Source organism: Girardinichthys multiradiatus, chromosome 17, assembly GCF_021462225.1.
Source record: "Girardinichthys multiradiatus isolate DD_20200921_A chromosome 17, DD_fGirMul_XY1, whole genome shotgun sequence".
Classification (NCBI taxonomy): Eukaryota; Metazoa; Chordata; class Actinopteri; order Cyprinodontiformes; family Goodeidae; genus Girardinichthys; species Girardinichthys multiradiatus.
In genome coordinates, this window is record NC_061809.1 from 1,554,923 (window position 1) to 1,571,719 (window position 16,797).

General features: G+C 39.7%; 2 protein-coding genes across 14 annotated transcripts in view; one reads left to right on the top strand and one right to left on the bottom strand.

The window, feature by feature from the left end:
• Window positions 1-1,280: 1,280 nt before the first annotated feature.
• Window positions 1,281-10,613, bottom strand: phyh (phytanoyl-CoA 2-hydroxylase). Its single transcript, XM_047389652.1, has 9 exons — window positions 10,406-10,613; window positions 9,015-9,070; window positions 8,646-8,756; window positions 7,473-7,641; window positions 5,265-5,346; window positions 4,969-5,150; window positions 4,737-4,886; window positions 2,879-3,010; window positions 1,281-1,698 (listed from the first exon to the last, which is right to left on the bottom strand). The coding sequence occupies exons 1-9, from the start codon at window positions 10,469-10,471 to the stop codon at window positions 1,645-1,647; spliced, it is 1,002 nt and encodes a 333-aa protein (XP_047245608.1). The 5' UTR covers window positions 10,472-10,613; the 3' UTR covers window positions 1,281-1,644.
• A 208-nt stretch (window positions 10,614-10,821) lies between these two features.
• The window catches only part of cdk17 (cyclin-dependent kinase 17), a 56,266-nt gene continuing 50,290 nt past the window's right edge, over window positions 10,822-16,797 (top strand). For 9 of the 13 annotated variants that reach the window (XR_007042040.1, XM_047389643.1, XM_047389640.1 and 6 more), the window contains exons 1-2: window positions 10,984-13,357; window positions 16,531-16,684. The gene's annotated coding sequence lies outside the window, so the exon portion shown is untranslated. Of the gene's footprint in view, window positions 10,958-10,983; window positions 13,358-16,530; window positions 16,685-16,797 lie in introns of those variants that run through there. The other 4 variants (XM_047389637.1, XM_047389645.1, XM_047389639.1 and 1 more) reach the window with 2 other exon arrangements.

Below are 16,797 nucleotides of genomic sequence, written 5' to 3' on the forward strand. Positions count from 1 at the left end.
CTGCAGTCATTCATTTGCAATTACCGACAACAAGTCTTACACATCACAGTGGAGGACCTATGGCCTACTGTTCCTTGCACAATTATTTTGATTCAGCCATGTTTGAGGGTGTATCAGCATTAATGACCTAACACATCATCTCAATTGAAATAAATGCTGGACTTAGACTAGGGCCTTTGACTAGGGCACTAGTCCAAAAACTTTGTTCTAGTGTTTTGAGCCATTAAGAGATCCTTGTCCTGCTTTAGATCCCTGTCCTGCTGCACTGAAGTAAGCAGGCAGTATCAATCTTCAAAGTCACATTGCTTTCAGGAGCAAACAAAAATGTGAAAAATATATGATCTACGCCAGTATTTCTGAAATATGTCTTGGCATCAACACCGATGTGTAGCCTTGATCTGATACACTCTTGCACTGTTATAAAAATGTTGATACTATAATTGACACAGAAACAATTTTTACCTGCCAATACTGCTAACATCTATTTGCATGTGCTGGTCACGTATTTCTTGTCTGAGCATTAGAAAAACATGAGGAACATCACAACTGCTGTACTGTATTATACTCTAACAGCCCTTAATAATAGTATTATAAGTTAGAGCTTAATACATTTTTGATATTGAAATTCCATTAGGCCATCTTCACCCGTCCATCATCGTTGCATCTTGTTTTCTCTTGACAATACTTCCAAAATCTTCTTGGTAAGGTCCCACTTTGCACTTTTTCTTTTTTTTCCAGGGACCGTTGTATAATGTGGAGAATTTCTCCTCCGATGAGCTTCTAGCCAATATTTCAGGCCATATTTTGTGAATATTTACAGGCTTTTATGAAGAAATGCATATGTTCCCCACTACCTTTAGCCTTCATGTCACCACACATCAACATTCATCCACCATGATGTTTCACTGTTAGAACTATGGATTCCCCATTATGTTGTCCAAACCACCTTATGCACTATATTCTTTATTGGGATTAAGCTGTCCAAATAAATCCTAGAGGAATTTTAAAGATAAGGATAATAGAAGAAACTTTATCACAACGTTGTGTCTCTATAGTGTAAATGTGGCATTTTTGTCTTTTAAAGACAAGTTACAACAAATCAAGAACTGGTCGGCCAAACATATTTTCTCACTTTGTGTGCCACGTTTAGTTTAATAAATCAGTAACATGTTTAGTGTGTCAGATTTAATGATGTAGCTGTTGGCTTTTGTTTTGATTGTACAAAAAAGTAAAGTGTGTTTGATTGTGGGTTGATTTTAAAGAAAAGAAAAGAAAATGAATATCAGTCATTACTGAGTTTATTATCAGTCACTGTAAATTATTTCAGTTTTGTAAGATTTAAAAATATGAATTACTCCAAAAATAGCATAAAAACACATAGAAAATAAGAGTTTGCATGTTAGTAATAATGCTATAAGAGAGGCTGCTGTAAGATCAAGGCCTCTGTTGATGTAAAGTACTGCAGTCACAATTTATTTCCACATTGATTTCATTGTTTTCTCCTCTAGTTTAACCTCACACCGGCTCCCTCTCACACATACATACCTCAGTATATCTCCTAATTTACTCATAATTATTTGTTCTAATTTACAGTTTTGGCAAAGGATCTTAGTACATTAGTTTTCTCTTTTGTTTTTTGAGTCCTCAGAGTGAAGTCCTCTCTCCCTGCACCAGGCGACCCCTGAAGGCCCAGGTATCCTGTGGACACAGCACACAGAACGCAATTACAATTACTCATTAAAAGTTCAAATTGTTTTGGGTATATTGCAAATCCATTTTGTCTGCCTGGCTGTTGTTAACATGTGAGGCCCGTAATGGATCTTCAGAAATGTTTAGGTGGAAGGCCAGGCACAAAGTGGCATCTATTTCAATGTCAGGGTTTTCCCCAGCAGAACAAAAAAGCAGCTAAAACATGACTAACACACAATAGACTAACACCAAGTAGCGCAGAGTTGTCAAAGGCAAAAAAAAGGATGCCCACTTTTTTAATATTTGGTATAGAAAAGCATCCCGATGATGCTGCCATCACCGTGTTTCACCATGGGGATGGTGTGTTCAGGGTGCAGTGTTAGGTTTCTGCATGTGTAGAGATGGTTACAAATTAAATGACGTCTGAAGTCAACTGGATGCAGTGGGTTTTATTTATGGGTATCAGAGTAAAAGGTGGATGAATACAAACACACACCACGGTTCTGATGTTCATTCCTCCAACATTTTAAAAGCATCAGATCCATTTTCTTTCATTTCAGTTTAAGTGCAACTTTGTGTTGGTCTATCAAATAAAATCCCAGTAAAACACCCTGAAATGTTTCTGGTTTTAACGCGAGAAAGTGTGAAATAGTTCAATGGGTATAAATACTACTAATAGTAATAGTGTGATGAAAGGTCTTCTACAGGTGCCCAAACACAGATGCTTGTTGCTCTACACAGCTTCGTCTCAAGATAAATATAACCGATGACAGACACACTTATGTTTTTCATTTTTTTGCTCTATTCTTGCTTGTAAACAATAACAACATGCTGTAATCAATATAGTCATGCAACTGTGATATTACCATTCCATAAACAGATGATGCAGAACATTGGAAATGTACATGAAAGTGGAGTGTTTCAAGTTATATCTGCACGAGGGTCAGGGATATTGTCTGCTTGAAGTGCTCTGCTTCCACTTCAGCAGCATTATGGGCTAGGCTTAAGAGTTCAGGAGCACCCTTGCAGGGACAGGATACATTTAGAAGCCAATTTGCAGGGAGGTGCTGATGCTGATGAATGAGCTCAGGTTGTCAGAGGAGAATCATACAGTCAGGTAAAGTTAAATAAACAGTAATATACAAGTATAAGAGCTCACAAAAGTGAGACTAAAATTATGATTTCTAACCTTGAAGGCCACTTCGTTGATTCCATATTTCTTCCCCGCGATCTCTTGCACCTCGTTCTCAATGTTTTCCTGCGTGGTTCCCCTCACGTCGATGTAATAACAATCACTGCTGGCATAATGGCAGGAGATGGCCTAGGAAACATACACACGTTTCAGAGACCATCAGGATTTATTCTTCACATATTTCATACAGTAAACCTGTTGTAAAGTTTCTCTGACACTCATTGCATTTCAAAATTTCATATTTTTTATTTCTGAATATTTTTGTATCATAATCAGCTCTAGATTGTCCCTGTCCTAACTTTTTGGAAAGGTTATCAACACTAAAATGGGCTGAAATTGAGTTGCTCTAAGAAAGTGAGACCATGAGAAATAATATTTCCATATTTTTTCTTCATATAATGTTATGTTGTTTTCATCCTGCACAGTTCATCTAATAATATTACATCAACATATTGCATAAACGTACACAACCTTGATTCAGTTTCAGCTTTCAATCTTCTTACTCAGTATCCCTCATCTTGGCTCTATGTTGCAGATGTTCTTCAAGTCTATCAGATAGTGAGATCATCTCACGTCCACAGCCTTCATAACTGACTGGTATTTGGCCACCTTGACAAAAACTACAGATCCATCTTAGTAAAAACAAGTCCAGATCAAGGTACGTCTGCCACTTTCTTTCAGTGTGGGCATGATGTTCTCTCAGTGATGCTTTGTGTTGTTTTTGTGCCAAAAAAAAAACCCTGTTTGGAACAATGTCCAAAATTTCAAGTTTGCGTTGATCAGACTGTAACGCGGGCCTGGCTTTCTTTGGAATAAAAAAGTTCTGGTTCACAACTCTACACCTTGGCCAGACAAATAGCATGATTCAGCATCAAAGTAGGCAGGTCACGCGCCCATACCAGTTAAATGTCACCTGTGGTCAGGGATCCCCCAGGGATTTATTTTTAAATGAACATTACATTATCTTGGAAAACAGAAAAGAATGATTCAAGTTTGATGACATAAAAGGAATAAATGATGTGTTCCATTTTAATTTGAAGCCCTAAACAAGGACACAGTGCTGCCATCTACCTCCAAGAGAAACAACTACGGCAAAAAAATTCACCTGTGTGCAGTTTAATATCAATATTTTTATTTAATCTATCCATCCAGTTTCTATACCAATTTAATCCTGGTTGGGTGGGGGTGGGAGGCTGGTGCCTTTCTCAGCTGGTGAGAAGTGGGATTCATCCTGGACTGATCTCCAACCAATTACAAGGCAACACAAAGACACACAAGACAAACACAGGACATGCACACATACAGGAAGCAGTAGAGAATCCACAAACCCCATGCTCAAAGACCCCGGCTGGGATTTAAACCCAGGAATTTCTTGTTGCAAGCCAACAGTGTCACAATATGTACATGAATGTGCTAGAGAACCGATAAAACCATTGTTTGAAAATTAAAAAATCAGTAAGGAAAACTGCTAAGACCTGAAAAAGTGACAATGAACCCATGCTGGAGGGCCTTCCTGAACTGTGATTGCAAACGCTTCAGTGTGCATCTTATGCATCTATGTATGGCGAGCTGAAAGGAAACCAATGGAGAAGGGACTTCCTCTCATTATCTCCTCCTAACTCAAGTTATATCTACCCGAATCAGCTCTTTTCAGCTTGATCGATCCTAAGCGGTGACATTCCAGATAGAAACCTCAAAATCCAATCATTTTCCGACCAGCGAATGGACCATATCAGACTCCTTGCAGGTTGTTTTAACCACAACGCTCTTTGAGACTGAAAATCAGCCCTGAAAACTGCTAAATCTTTATAAATAAGACGGGGTTCCCTGAAACATTCAAAGTGAATTGAAATACCTTGCGGAAGCCCTGCGTCTGGTTCATGCCGGATCCATGGATGAGCAGAGGGTGGAAGAAGACTGTGTCACCCTTTTCCATTTCTACATACATCCTGGGGTGGTTTGGATCATAGTCCCGTACTCCGTGGTACATTTTGTTCACCCCACCCTGAGAACACACATAGCCATCAAGCATTTTTTTCTTGAACCTCCAGGAAGGATTCTGGATGCGTTTATCCCTGTGCACGTACCTCCCAGTCAGGGTAGTCGTGCTCCTGCAGGGTGCCCTTGTGCGTTCCCGGCAGGACTACCAGGCAACCATTCTGCCTGTTCACTTTCTCCATCGCAGTCCAAGCACAGACAATGTGGTCGGATGGCCGGAAGGGGAAATAATGCAGATCCTGATGCATCGGGTGGCGAGACGTCTTCTTACCTGGAATAACACACAGCAAACATAAGCAGTTTACAGCTAAGCTAAAGGAAATGCACGGTAGCGGAGGGGTGACTGGGGCAATGGCAATGACGTTTGTACTGCAACATTTTCTACCTGCATCAGGAGGTTTGTTGATTAGCATGGTGTGCATGGCCATGATGTTCGGTCCAGTAAAACACTCCACATACTTCAGGATCTGTCACACAGAGAGGCACAAGGTTGGTTCATTAGTGTAAAGGCTAAAATTACAGAGAGGGGGCATGTTAATGAATAAATCTACCATTGCTTGTTTTTAGTTTGTGTATTTTTATGTCAGTTTAATTGAAGAGACATAATTTCAACCAAAGATCCTGAAGAAACTTCAGTATGCATCAATTAAACATTCATTTTCATGTCACTGAGTGATAAATGTACAGTATGTAACTCCTAACAAGCCAGATCTCTGCCTCCAGCAGACTGCTTATATCCCAAAGGGCCACACGGGTTACAGTTACAGATACTCCTGCTTTCAGCTCACTATGTAGAGCACACCTGTCTACAGAGTCAGTCTTCATTCCAGCTGTTCCACCTCCACGTTCAAGAGCACACAGCTGTCAAAACTAGTAGATCTGGACAGAAAACTCCTTAAAAAGGTTGAAGGTGTCTGCCACTTATTGTTTAGCTCCATAATGTCTTTTTCATTTCTGGTTTAGATCCGAACTATAGCAGCTTGGGTCTTTAAAGCCCATTTGGAGTCTTTAGTGAACCTCTGTAACAACTGAATAATCAAAAAGCAAGACTCTTACTCTGATGAGTCTCTGTGACCTTTACTTTGAAAGGCCAACAGAATCATTTTTTTTCACTAGTTTAGTTCCTTCAGTAATTTTGAAAATATTCTACTCTATGAAAATATTTAGACTTTGATTTTGAAGAGTATCTTTAAGATTTGGACTCAGACCTACATAAACATAAAAAACTATGTGAAGTCTGTTACTAAATCAGCTCACAATAATCTGAAAAACAAAGGGTTTCCTGTCAAAACAGGTCACAGAAAAGCTTATTTCCAGTCATTTAGATTCAAGGATTCAAGATTATTGTATTTTTGTCTGTAATTGTAGCTGTAAAACATCAATCAGGTAGCTCATCTAAAATGCTGCTGCCAGAGTCCTGACCAACTCTAGAAAAATGGATGACATCACACCATTAAAATCTTTCCCCCGGCTCCCGGTTTGTGAAAGGAGGGATTATAAAATCCTGCTCTTCTATAAAGCTGCTTCTCTAGTATGAGCCATGTAGACCCCTCAATTGCTAAGAGACGAATTCACCGTTTCCCAGAACCAGAACTAAACAAGGGGAGGCATGATTTAGTTTCAGTGCTACTCAGCTCTGGAACTAACTCCCTGAAAACCGGAGATGAGCAGAAACTGTTGGTTCCTTGAAATCAGGACTGAAAACATTACTGTTCACTGCAGCTTTTGATTCAAAAACAAAACAAATCAGACCAATGAACCGACCACCGATGAGTGACTGAAGTGTGAGATTTAAGATTGGATTTAAATTTAAACCGTAATTGAAGATTTTTTTTCATGCCAAGTTTTTAAGCAAACAAAGTTTTTTTTGGATTGGCTTTCCTTTTATCTCCTGTAAAGATTGGGTTGTCTTGTGTATGGATAATGCTGTAAAAATAAACTACCCTTGACTTTATTTTGAAAGGCCAACATAATCCTTTTCTCTTGACTTGTATAGTTTCAATAGTAACACAGAACCCATTTCAGCTAACCCCTGACAGCTGGGGTATCTGAAAGATTTATTTCCAAAGTCCAGATTACTTTTTCTTTTTGCAATGGATTTTGGTCTCCCTCAGCATGATGCTGCCACCACAATGTTTTAAAGTGATGCGCTGTGTTACTTTTCATCTAAACATATTCTATTCCATTTTTTGTAGTGTCATCTTTCACCTATATTTAGGGGTTTCAGAGAAAACCTTTCCTTCCACTTCACAATCATGCACTTCTCCGTCTTGGTTTTTTACTAATCTATTTTCATGAAAAAGTTCAAGAGGTATGAATACCTTTCCACTGCACCTGACTTCCTTTAGTTTATTGTAAATAACAGTTGAGAAGCAAATTAAACTTCAGAGTTTATTCTGTTCTTGTTTGTAGATAATCTTGATAAGAACCAATGCTCATTACGTAATAATTGAGCACCGCAGGGTTCCAAAGTCTATTCAGTCATTATGTCACTAACGAGCCACCGTAAAATAACCCGTCTTTTAAATGTAACACACTGTAGATTTCATTCTTCATTTAGGAAGAAGGGCTGTGTCCGTTTGTGGCAACACACCTGGGGTAATGCACAGTAACGGAACAGTTCAGGGTTTTCCTGAAAGTCCTGGAGTTTGGACACAGCTCTCTCATCTGGAACAAACTCTGACTTTGCAATCGCCACGTCTCTCATCACCAACAGGCCTGGAACCTTTACTTCTTGCCGACAGATCCGTTCAAACTCCTGCCTGAAGAAGGTGCAAATACACATAAAACAAGTTCAATGATTTTAATTATTATAAGAAGGATTTAAACTTGGAGGTAGTCCTAACATTTTCTCCCAGGTGCTTCTTTCATTCTGCCTGTAAATCTCAATCATTGGGAATGAGCTGGAATATATTAAACTAAATTTATTTACTGTCTGAAAAAAAGTCTTATATACTTAGAATACCTTTCAAAACTATCCTCCACTGTGTACGTTTAAAACCACAACCTTTTATGTATTTTATTGGGAATAATAGTGAATTGTAAGGAATTTAAAAATCTTTGTACAAATAAAAACTTGGTCTGGATGTTTAAGAAGTCCGTGAAGAGTTTGCCACAAACCATGATGGGGACATAGCAAAACTAACACTGCATATCACCCTAAACACATCATCCCCACAATAAAGCTTGGTGGTAGCATCATGTTGTGGGGATGCTTTTTCCAGCAGGGAGAGGGTCAAGAGCTAGATGGAGCTAAATACAGGCCAATTCTGGAAAAGAGCAGTGAGAGTTGCCACTAAGGTGAAGATTCACCTTCTAGCAGGACAACAATCCCAAACAAACACCAAGAGCAACAGCGGTATGGTTTAGATCAAAGCATTTTCAGGTGGTACAGTCAAAGTCCAGATCTAAATCCAATTAAGGAATCTGTGGCAAGGTTTGAAAATGGTTGTCCTTTCCATCCAATCAGACTGAGTTCTAGCTGTTTAGCAAAGAAGAATGGGCAAAGGGCACTAGATGAGACAAAGGACCTGCAGCTGTAATTACGGCAACGCAGTATTGAATCAGGAGAGGCTCAATACAAAGGAATGCCACACTTTTCAGATTTCTATTCGTAAACACAAACTGAAAACTATTCACAATATTTTAAAATTCATTTTCCACTTTAAATCCCAATAAAATAGACCCAACTTTATGGGTTTGATGTAAGAAAATGTTAAATAATAATAATAAAGGGGTGTGATTAATTTATTAAGTGAAACTGTACCTGAACCTCTCGACGTCCGCCTCAGACACCAGGTTCTTGATAAGCAGGAAGCCGTTTTCCTCATAGAAGAGTCGCTGCTCTGGGGTCAGCATGCCTGTATTAAAAGAGTATCTGTGCAGCAACGTGATAACACAAATTAGATACTGAAACATGCAGCTGCACTGAAAAGCTACTTTAAGTCAGTGATATTTGTCACACAGAATGTAGCTGAGCTTTTTGCATTGAAGATAAAGAAATGTTTCCAGGTACAGCTTGAAATGTCAAGTTGGATAAGCGACACTTTTTTGGGACTTTTTTCCAACAGTTCTTGCCAAAAGGGAGGCTGAACTCAACAGACTGGGTCAAAGGCAGCAAAGGTTTTCCTCCTACCTCAGTTTCTGAGGGGGCCTGTAGGTGAAGGTTTGACCAGATGTTGGTGAAGCTCTCTTTTTGGAAGTCAGTCAAGGAAAAAACTCAATAAGTAAACACTGTTTGGAAAGCTGATCCAGAGTCAAATCTATTATTTCTTGTTCTTACACATATTTAATGTGAAAGTATTTGTACAGCTTGTAAAGCCATCCTCAGATTTGCAGGTTCTTTTATATCCTTATCTATTTTGATGTTCTGCAACAGCATTTAAATCAAGTTGAGGTCTGGACTTTGACTGGACCTTTGATCTGCTTTCAGATATTTCTGATATGTTTAAGGTTAATGTCCCGTTTCATGACCTAGTTTCAAATAGCCTCTGCTCAAAACAGACTTCAGAACCCTGATCTGAGGAGCTCATAGTCGATTTAATGACCATGAGGTGCCCTTCTTCCATGACCAAATCATCACCCCTCCTCTACCGTGCTTGCTGATGGTTCACACAAAAACTGAACCTGTGCATTGTGGGCAAACATCTTCATTTTAGTCTTGGCTGTTCTAAGAATATAGTTTTACAAGCCAATATTGTGAATGGTCCTGAATGGTGGTTCCTAATTCAGTTGTTTGTTTAAACATCTGATTAACTATTAAACCATAATAATTGTTTATTTACTTCAGAATACCAGAGTTAATGAGGATCTTATCTGTTTGCAAACTAAATGTTATTCAACTTTAGTTCATGTAAAAGTACTTTTAAAATAAGCCCACGAAACACAACTTCAGAAGTTATTACTGACTTTTGCACATAACAGTGCACTTAATCCTGATTAAGAATATTAATAGCTGCCCAGCACTAACAGATGGGTAAAGACAGATGGATAAATAAAGCTAGAAACATATAGATGACATATATGAAAGATTAATATATAGATCTGTAGATGAACAGACACATAAAGGAGTGCTTGTTCAATAACTGTTACATTATTTTGTGTTTAAATTGATTTTTCTGTTTTATTGATTGATTGCTAGCTGTTATGGATAGAAACCGACGTGAACAGAACAACCCCTTTCTGACAGATATGATCGGAACCTTTGATACCGAACAATAAAATATGCCATAGTCCAATGTATCAAAAGCTACAGATGGACCCAACAGAACCAGACCAGTAGAACTGTCAGAATTTAAAGAACCGTCGCCTTACTCTGGTGAACTTTAAAACTAGACTAACTCTTTTAAAACAAACAGAAACTGAACGACCAGTAACGTCCGCTTTCCCAGTTTCAGCTGTCCAGACCGCCGATGGGAGCCGCCACTTTTATCCGCAGCTCGGTGGACCGCGCTCGGCTTGCCTGCAGGCTGTCTCCCTGGAAGAGGTCCGACACCACTCGGATCTCACACCAGAGCCAAAGGATACGATCGAAGCCGTTGATCGATCCAGATGATGGATCACCATTCGGAGTCTTTCCGCAGACCGAGACATGTTCCGGTCCAGCAGCTGTCCACCCGGAGAAACGCACTCAGAAGCTCACCCTTTGCTGTGGGTACTGGGTGAAGGTCCCAGTGATGACCTCACAGAAACGCCTTGACGTCATTTAGAGGTCGCTGTTCTGAAACACCTTAGCAGACTCCGTTTTATTGGCTTAGATTGTGTGCATAACCAAAGTATTTGACGTCAGTTTCATGTAGAACACATTAACATTACTTTGAAACCTTCTTTAGAACATTGAATGGCAGATTTAATGCAAATACATAAATACGAATATATGTACGTATATGAGTATTAAACAGGAGTTAAATAGACATACTACAAATGCATCAATACAAAACTTTATACACGGATGGTCTTCTCCTTTTTCTACTTCTTCTTCTTCGTCTTCTGTGTTGTTTTATGGCAGTTGGGATCCGATTTGTCGCTTTACCGCCGACCTCTGGATCAGATGCTCATCATCCTTCTACTACATATCATGTAAATATCATGAAGTACTTTAATATTTTTGTCACTCATTTCAGAAAGTGAAACGTATATTAGCAACATAGATTCATCACACATAGAAGGAAATATCTCAAGCCTCCATTTCTTGTAACTTTGATGATTCTGGCTTACAGATGATAAAAACCCAAAAGTTTGCAAACTTCTACCGACGCTTCAACTGGAACTATGTGCTTTGATCAACTGGAAGAAACACTCCATGTGAAATAAAGCATGAATATGTGGAGGAGCATGGTGGAAGATATGTGATGCTGCGGGCCTTTTTTCTCTCCCAGAGATCCTTATTACAGTTCAAAGTATCATATTTGAAATGCCAGGACTTGTATATTTATTCAGCTGGATTTTTGTTGGACATTCAGTTTTTCAGCAGGATAGTGATCCAAAACCTATGACCAATTCCATGGTCTTCTCATCTGTATTGAAAACCTTTGGGCTGAGCTGGACACAGAACATAAGAGAGGAGCCAGGAATCTGGATGATCTAGAGAGACTGCTCAAAACAGAATGGTCAAAGATCCATCTGTTTCTCTTTTCCAACCTTCCTGACTAAGTGCTGTCCTTTTATGGAAAGTATTAACATCCCAGATACCATCAGATGTGGAACCAGGGATTTTGCTAGAAACAATTTTCATGTTTTTGTCTGAGACTATGCTAGTGCAATAAAATCTAAATGTATTTGAAGGCTTTTTACTTACTACACCATGGCTGCGCTCTAGAAATACGAAACAAATGAGATTGTTTATTTGAGTTAGCCAATAAAATCACAAGCATGATTATTATTCCAGTTTTTTGCGTGTTTTACAAATGTTCTGTGAAGGATATGAAATGGAACTTCGTTTACATGATTACTAATAGAATATTTATCTTTAACTCCATATGATATTTCAGTTCAGAATATCATCTGGATTACCAGTATATCTGAGTAGGTGGAGTATTATTCTATGTAGGATACATTATATCAGGTGTTGTTGTACTTACTTCATAAAATACTTAAATCACCCGTTTATAAAGTTTTTCTCTAGTCCAATAGCTGATTTATGTCAGGATATTATTTTTTTGTAACAATATAGTACTTTTTTTCTTTTGGTGAGAAAAACTATTCTATCTGGCTAAGTCATTTAAAATCAGTTAAGGTCGTAAACACAAACATGATCTCAGTAATGTCAAAACCTACCACTGATTTTTACATGAACCAGAATGTGCTACAACCGTTGCCCAGCAGGGGTCGCCACAACACCACAAAATAAAAAGAGCGCAACTAGCGTTGAAGAAATGATCCAGTAACAAGAACTTTACATTTAATATCAAATAAAAACAATTTGTGACATCAACGAAAAAAAAAAACGTTATTCTTTTTTACTGTGAAATGTTATAGTCGTACTGTGATCTTCAATTTCATTTGTAAAACACTGAGACCTAAGTATTTAGTTGTGAAAATAATTGGGACAGCCCAGTAAATGTTCACCATAACCCTAAAAGCTGACGTACCCCCTTCAGTGAGACGCTTCTTGTAGTCATCTAGCATCAGTATAAGGAAAGTTTCCCCCATTCCTTTTCAGCGCTGGGGTTTCTTGCATGATCAATCTGTTTCAGGTCACCCCACAGACTCTTAATGAGATGAGTCGTTGGTGGATTTACTGGTATGTTTTGGGTCGTTGAGATGCGTTTTTTTTTTTTTTTTTTACTTTTACAGATGGTCTTATGGTGGATTCTATGATGGTGAGCAAACCATGCCACTTCCAGCACCATGCTTGTATCAGATTCCTAGTATGCTGTTTTTATGCCAAACGTGTCCTCTGTTCTGGTGTCCAGTTAATGCATACACTCATCTGTCCGGAAAACGCTATTTTAGTCTTTGTCTACGTTCTCTTTGGCAACCTTCAGTCTGTTTTACTAGAGATCTAAAATTGATTGTAGTAGCATCAGCGTTTTATTGCGAACGCTGACCGGAAACTCAACAGCCGTCATTGTGCTTTTATTTTGAAATCTCCTGCAGAAACAACGAGTCGGGCTGAGAGGGGCGTGGTTTTATTTTGAAAAGGTGAAAGGAAGTCAGTCTGTCCTCTCTGTGGGAGTAGGTAGCTAGCGGTTACACCACTCCCGTGTCTGTCGACGTTAGGTCCTCCTCCAGCCTCTTTAAACTGCCTTCTCTGCTCAACAAGCGACATTTTCGGACACCTTGTTTGCAAACACGCATACCCGTATGTGTGTTTCCGTGAATATTTCTTTCTCTGTGGGAGCCTGTGGGACATAGACCGTGTTGTTCTGTAAGAGACGCTACTGACCGTGGTGGGCGGATAAAGGCAAGCCGAGGAGGGCATCCGGCCCTGGCAGCTCCGGAGAGTCGGCTTGAAGGGACAGGATTCACCATTTCCAGGTAAGCGAGCTCACCAAACATTTCCGATAATGGACAAGGCGACGTTCCGTCTCTCTCGGCGGAAAAGGACGAAGTGTTAATAACATCCTGTGGTGTGTGAGGATGACAACGAAGAGGAAACGGTAGCAGAGAAACAATTCAGCCAGACCAGTGCAATGCAATGATGCGTCTTGTGTTCACACTTCTTTGTGCACAAGACGTTTTTACGTCATGTTGGTATGTTTACAGGACATCTCCGGGAGAGGACCCCATGTTCAATGCATGAATGCAATGCAAGAACAAGATCTCTTATGTTTGCATCTTTGTGTCACCTGGTCCTGCAACCAGTGATGTTTCTGTCTCAGAATGAACAGTTTGTGCTTTTATATTTAATGCATGCATTACGTCCTTTTAACGTATTGCATTTCAAGTATGAAAACTGACCCTAGCAAAAGCTGATTTCAGTCACAAGTGGGTGTTTACTTTTAAACCTTCATCAACACTTCACTTTGACCTATTAAAGTCATATTGACCCCCCACCCCTTGCATTAAAACCCTTTTTACTGGTTGTTAAGGAAACGCACCTTAGAGACAGGAATGTTTTCTGCATGATTCCCGTGCTCATTTGTGGATGCATGCAACAGCATCAGGAATGCACCACCCTGCTGTTTCCCTGGCAACACTGAGATGTTTTGAAAGGGTGTAATGTTTCCAAAAAGTGCTCCTGTATGCTATCCATCAATCTCTATTTTAGCAATCTTGAAATGACTCTTCACAGCAGTTTTCATTAGACTGCATCTGATTCATTCAGGTTTGACCTGAGTTTCCTTCCATCGTCCCTTATCTGGAATAACTGGCCGCTCGATTTTGTGTCTGCATGGATCTGAATGTGTGTGTATTGACCCACATTAAGATCCAGGCTGTTGGTTGTGGGAGTGATAGACCCCCAGAGGGCAAAGTAATTACCCTGGCCGTCTCACCTCCCCCCTGTGTGAGCCTATAGCAGCGCTCGTATTGATCAGTCTCTGCATTATGCAGCGTTTAGCAGGAACATAAAGGCTCAGACTGCTTGTTGTGACGTATGAACATGCAGTCACACTCTCACTTTCTCTTTGTGGGAACAGAAATTCATATTTTTTGGACAAATGAGGTAACGCTGGTGTATGAGTAAAGCTCTGAGACCCGGTTGTGGTTTCAGTTTGATGGCTTTACCCCTTAAACTTTATTACATTTCGTGACATTGCAACTACACAACAGTGGATTATTGTGAAGTGGAAGAAAAATGTTACTGTTTTTAGTATTTTTAATTTTTTTTTTCAAAGACCAATATTCCCACATCATGATGCTGCCACTACCGTGTTGCCGGTTGATGTGTGGTCTTGGCTTTCTTCATGCATTTGGCATGTAGGCAAAAAAAAAGTCAGTTTTAGTTTGATCTGCCCAGAGCACTTTCTTCCAGTGGTTTGATGTGTCCCCTACATGGCTTGTGGGACGTCTTGTGGTGAACAAAGAAACAAGCTGAGACTAAACCTTTGTTTGTGTGATGTGCTCTGATTTGGCTTAGTAAAATCCTTTCACAGAGTAAGCTTGTTCTTGATTATAATGTAAACTTGAAAAATCAGTGTAAATTGATGGATGGATGCACATGCAGGTATTCTAATACTGGGTTAGCTAATTTTGGAGTCTAGAGGGTGAGGCTGGCTGAACTTCTGGGCATTAGCCTCCACATGAAACTGTTGCTATTGGCAACCAGTCCAGAAGCTTGCAGCATCTTTCTCTCTTCTTAGGTAGTGCTTAGTTGAGCCAATGTTTTATTGATCAGAGAGGTACGTGTATACATGCATGTGCATGTTTCAGCCTTCAGTCGTGTGTTAGCGTGCGTGGCTTTTTTCCTTAGTCCTTTCAGACAACCCATTAGTCTAAAAGCAGAACATTTGCAATAAAAGCCATGAGAAGAAAAGTTCCTCTCCAGTAAGTGTGCATGTTGTTTGGATATTAAAAGAACTGCAGAAATAGACCAGATTTTTCCCCATTGCGAGCAGTAGTGTTCTCCGATGACTGCAGTCAGCTTCTGTCTAAATCTTCATAACTGTTTGTTGTCAGGTTAAAAGGTTCATGTGAGATGTTAAGGCTGGTAGACATTTTCTTTAAAATAAGAGCTGCCTGTGCCCTCTTGTGTAACCTCATTCATGTTATTCCCATTGAAATCTACTCTGTGTAACTGCGTGTTGTATTTCTAATAAAGACCCACTGTGTTCATATAATCAGATTTGAAGGGATACTTTAGGTTTGTTGTTTAAATGGTTCTATGTGGGGAAGTTATAGTCAGTCAATATCTTACCTGTACTTGATGGCTCTCTTGGGAGTCTCAAAGACGAATGGTTAGTCCCATCGGGGCCAAGACTAAACCTCTGTCTCTAAAATGGCGTAGCTGTTGATGCAAATGCTAGTTTGTAAACATTTGAATCAGGCTGGTCTTTATATTTAAAAAGTTGTTAATTATAGATCTTAAAGACAAATCTGTATCAGTGAGTCAAAGCTAAAAAAAACCAGACACTGGATAGGGCCACAGATCTCTGACCGGTGCATCTCCAGGTAATCATTTGAAGATGGCATTTTCTTTAAAATTAGCTTTGTAACATGGAAAAAGTATTTTTTTTTACTATTCAGAGGTTTGTTTTACTGCTTATTGTGCCAGTTGTTGTAATGAGAATATTTCAGTGTAAAAGTTTAGGTTAAAACTTTGGGAGTTGTCTCCTCGCTGCGCCGCTACAGCCCGAACATCATAAACGGGATGTCATAATTATCGGGTTGTTCTGAGGGCAATCGGTCTAATTCTAGGGCTCTAGCCTCGGTGCAGTTTGTGTGGGCAGTTCGCTGCGCAGACTCACACAGATGCTCCTCCGTAGCTGTACAAACACACACACACACACACACCACTGTGAAAGATATGCTAGTCATGCAAAGAATGTCAGTTGTTGGGAGCGCATTGTCTTTTTTTCTGTCACACAAAAGCACAGAAGATCTTTCCAGCTTCAAACTGTAAACAGAAAAAAACACCTTCATGTATTTGTTGTGTTGCTTAGTATGAATTTGTTTCGGCTGTAAATTAGCGATGTGTGTCTGCTTAGAACAAAAGAAACCTGCCTTGTTCTCTCATTTTCACTTTATGTTTCTGTGTTTTCTGGCTCCAGACCTTGGACAGTCGCCCTCTCCAAGTCTTTTAAGCATGTTCTCTGTTGAACATGTGTGTGTTTCGCGCACCAAGGATTGAGCCGGGCGAGATTGGCTCATAATCCTCAGATTAGGCTGTGGCGTTGTAAGAGCAGCAGCAGACGGGGATTAAACGTACTCACACACACACTCTTAAAGGTTATACATTGAAATAAACATGCCGCTCATTCACGAAGTCACTTCCTCCCTCCCCATGAGGCGAGCGCTCACTGTAAACTCAAGTGGTG